General features: G+C 50.5%; 1 protein-coding gene across 1 annotated transcript in view; it reads right to left on the bottom strand.

Moving 5' to 3' along the window:
* PRNP (prion protein) overlaps positions 1–138 on the bottom strand; it is a 2,613-nt gene extending 2,475 nt beyond the window's left edge. The window contains exon 1 of the mRNA XM_029964556.1: positions 7–138. Coding sequence (XP_029820416.1) covers positions 7–110 — 104 coding nt within the window. The 5' untranslated portion in view covers positions 111–138. The remainder of the gene's footprint in view (positions 1–6) is intronic.
* Positions 139–2,593: the final 2,455 nt, after the last annotated feature.

The raw sequence follows: 2,593 nt of genomic DNA on the forward strand, positions 1-2,593 counted from the left end.
CCCCACGTGCCCCCGCCGGGTTTGCCTTTGCCCTTCTTGGAGAAGGCGACGTCGGTGCAGATGCCGAGGAGCAGGACCACCAAGAGGCAGGTGAGCAGGAGCCTGGCCATGGCTGTGGGACCTGAGGACACAGGGACAGGGAGTGTCAGGGCAGGAGGCAGAGACCCCCTGGCTCCCACACCGTCTAAAACACACTCCATCCCCCCAAATCCGGCTGCAGAACAAACAGCTTTGCACTTAAATGCATATTTATCTCTCCCCCAAAGTATTAATCCTCCCCCCAAAAATATACATATATTTTATATATATATATTTATTTTGTTATACATATATATCCCCCCACGGGTTTTCAGAAGGTAATGGCAATTTTAAGCAGTGAAAGAAAAACCTTTTGGAAATAAAAAAAACCACTGCAACTAACTGGGAGGTAAAACCCCACTTATCAAACCTGCTCTGCCTAATCAGATGACATAGAGGGGATTTCTGATGTGCCAGGATCAATGCAATGAACGGATCCAGCCCAATCCCAAAAGCTTCTGCGTACCCAGCGCTGCCAGGAGGGCAACGCCCAGCCCGGCCCCAGGGGTTTTATATTCCCAAGGAACAGAATTCAGCGTATTTTGCCCAAATCCCTGTTAATGTGCAACAGGCCTGAAGTGAAAACCAACATTTTTTGAGTTTAACATGTTTGCAATTATCCCTTACTCAGCGTTTCCTGCTGGCATTGCAGGGACGTGCCAGGAATCTCCCACATCAGCTGGTGGGCTGGCAAGGCTGAAATCCAATTTAACGAGCCATTTCTCCCCCATGTGTATAATCCAGCCTGTATGACACACACCAGGTCTGCAAATCCTTTGGAAAGCACCTCCAGGATTCCTTTGGATGCCTCCCTGCAAAGCCAAGGGCACCGAATTGCTGCTCCCCTCGTGTTTAATATGTGAGTGCACCACAGCAAAGAGTTTTTCCATCCTTCCTGAGCCTGAGCTATCCCCCAAAATCCCACGCCAGGATGCTGGGTAGGGCGAGAGAAGCATTCTCAGTGTGGGTGGGTGTTTCACAGCACCCTTGGATGTGCTTTCTGGCTCATGTTACAGCAAGAAACAATCAAATATAAGTCCTAAATGCTTTTTTTTTTTTTTTTTTGCAGCAACTAATGGACCAACTTCCTTAAAATTCACCCCTTTCCCCAGGGATAACCCTAATGCAAGTAGGAGGTGATGGTCTCTCCTGAGATATCACCCTTAACAGCCAAAGAGGCCAAACAACCCACTGTTTAAACCAGAAATTCTTCTGTTGCGACCTAGATATGGTTTTATGGGCTACAAAAAGCAAATTAATCTCTCCTTGGGTTCAGATAATGATGTTTTTCTCCCCACACTCTCTAAAATCTGGTCTCATGTCAAGAAACGTTTGATTTAAAGCCTTTTCAATGTCTGTGTTTGGGTGGGATCGTTTGCAAAAGGCCTAAACGAAAGAGCAGGGAAGATGCACAAGCCTGTCCCTGGCGATGGGGAGGAATTCCAGGCTTGGGCTGCCCGCTCATGGAAAAATCTGGGTGCAAACCACCCTCTCTGGAGTGGGTTTGCTGCCTCCTCACCCACCCGCTGGGGGCAGGGATGAGATCAGGGGGTTAAAAATAGCTGAAAGACACGGCAGAAACAACAAAACCTGGGTGAAAATCAGGAAATGGGGGGGGGAGAGACAGCAAAATGGCAATTTTTAATTTTTTTTTTTCGAGGTATCACTCCCCACAGTGAGTTCCAAGGGGGAAAAAATCAGCCCCCGGATGAAAACAGGTTATGGCAAAGCCCTGGAGGATGTTCCAGCCCAGCAGCTCTGACCTGCTCCTCTAATTGCCTTCGCAGAGCTGAGCTCTGACAAACAGGGCGAAGGCTCGTTAGCGTCGCGCTAATTAACCAGCTCTGAGCTTCACCCCGAACAAACGGGTTCCCTGGCAAAAACCCGGGGGTGACGGGCACCAGGAGCCGCTTCCCCGGGCTTGGAGCTGCGATCCCTCTGCTCGGAAATAACATTTCTGCTGTGGCCATAATATCGATATTAAATTATGCCATCGAATGGCTTCGTAGGTATTTTGCCCTGACTCTGTTTAGCCTTCCTCTCCTCCCTGCGGATGTGGGAAATGAGGAATTAATTCAGGTGGTTTGGAGCGGGGCGGTTTCTCTCCGTGCTGGGGAAAGGGAGGAATTCTGTGCTCCTTCAGGGCACAGGGGGAGTGGAAAATGGAGGCTGCGAGGAGGGATCACGAGCAGCAATTACGTGCTCAGGGTCGGCAAGGAGGAGGTTTCGGGTTTAGAGGGGAAAACCAACACCCTGGTGCCAAAACAAGTGTGGAAATAACCTTGGTAAGGTGCCCGCGGAGAGGGAGAGGGTGGGGGAGGAAGCGATGGGAGGTGTGGAAGGTGGAGGTGGGAAGATGCTCGGGAATGGGGGTGTCCAGACCCCCCTGGCGATGCTGGGAATGCCTCGGCTCGTCGGGGATGGAAATTCCAGGTCGGGGGTTTTGGGAAAGGGGGGCTGCAGGCTGGCAGTTTGCTCTCTGAAAACGTCACCTCTAGTTTTAGAAATCCTCCCC

This window comes from Manacus vitellinus, unplaced genomic scaffold (genome assembly GCF_001715985.3).
Source record: "Manacus vitellinus isolate BGI_N305 unplaced genomic scaffold, ASM171598v3 scaffold_74_pilon, whole genome shotgun sequence".
In the NCBI taxonomy this organism is placed as follows: Eukaryota; Metazoa; Chordata; class Aves; order Passeriformes; family Pipridae; genus Manacus; species Manacus vitellinus.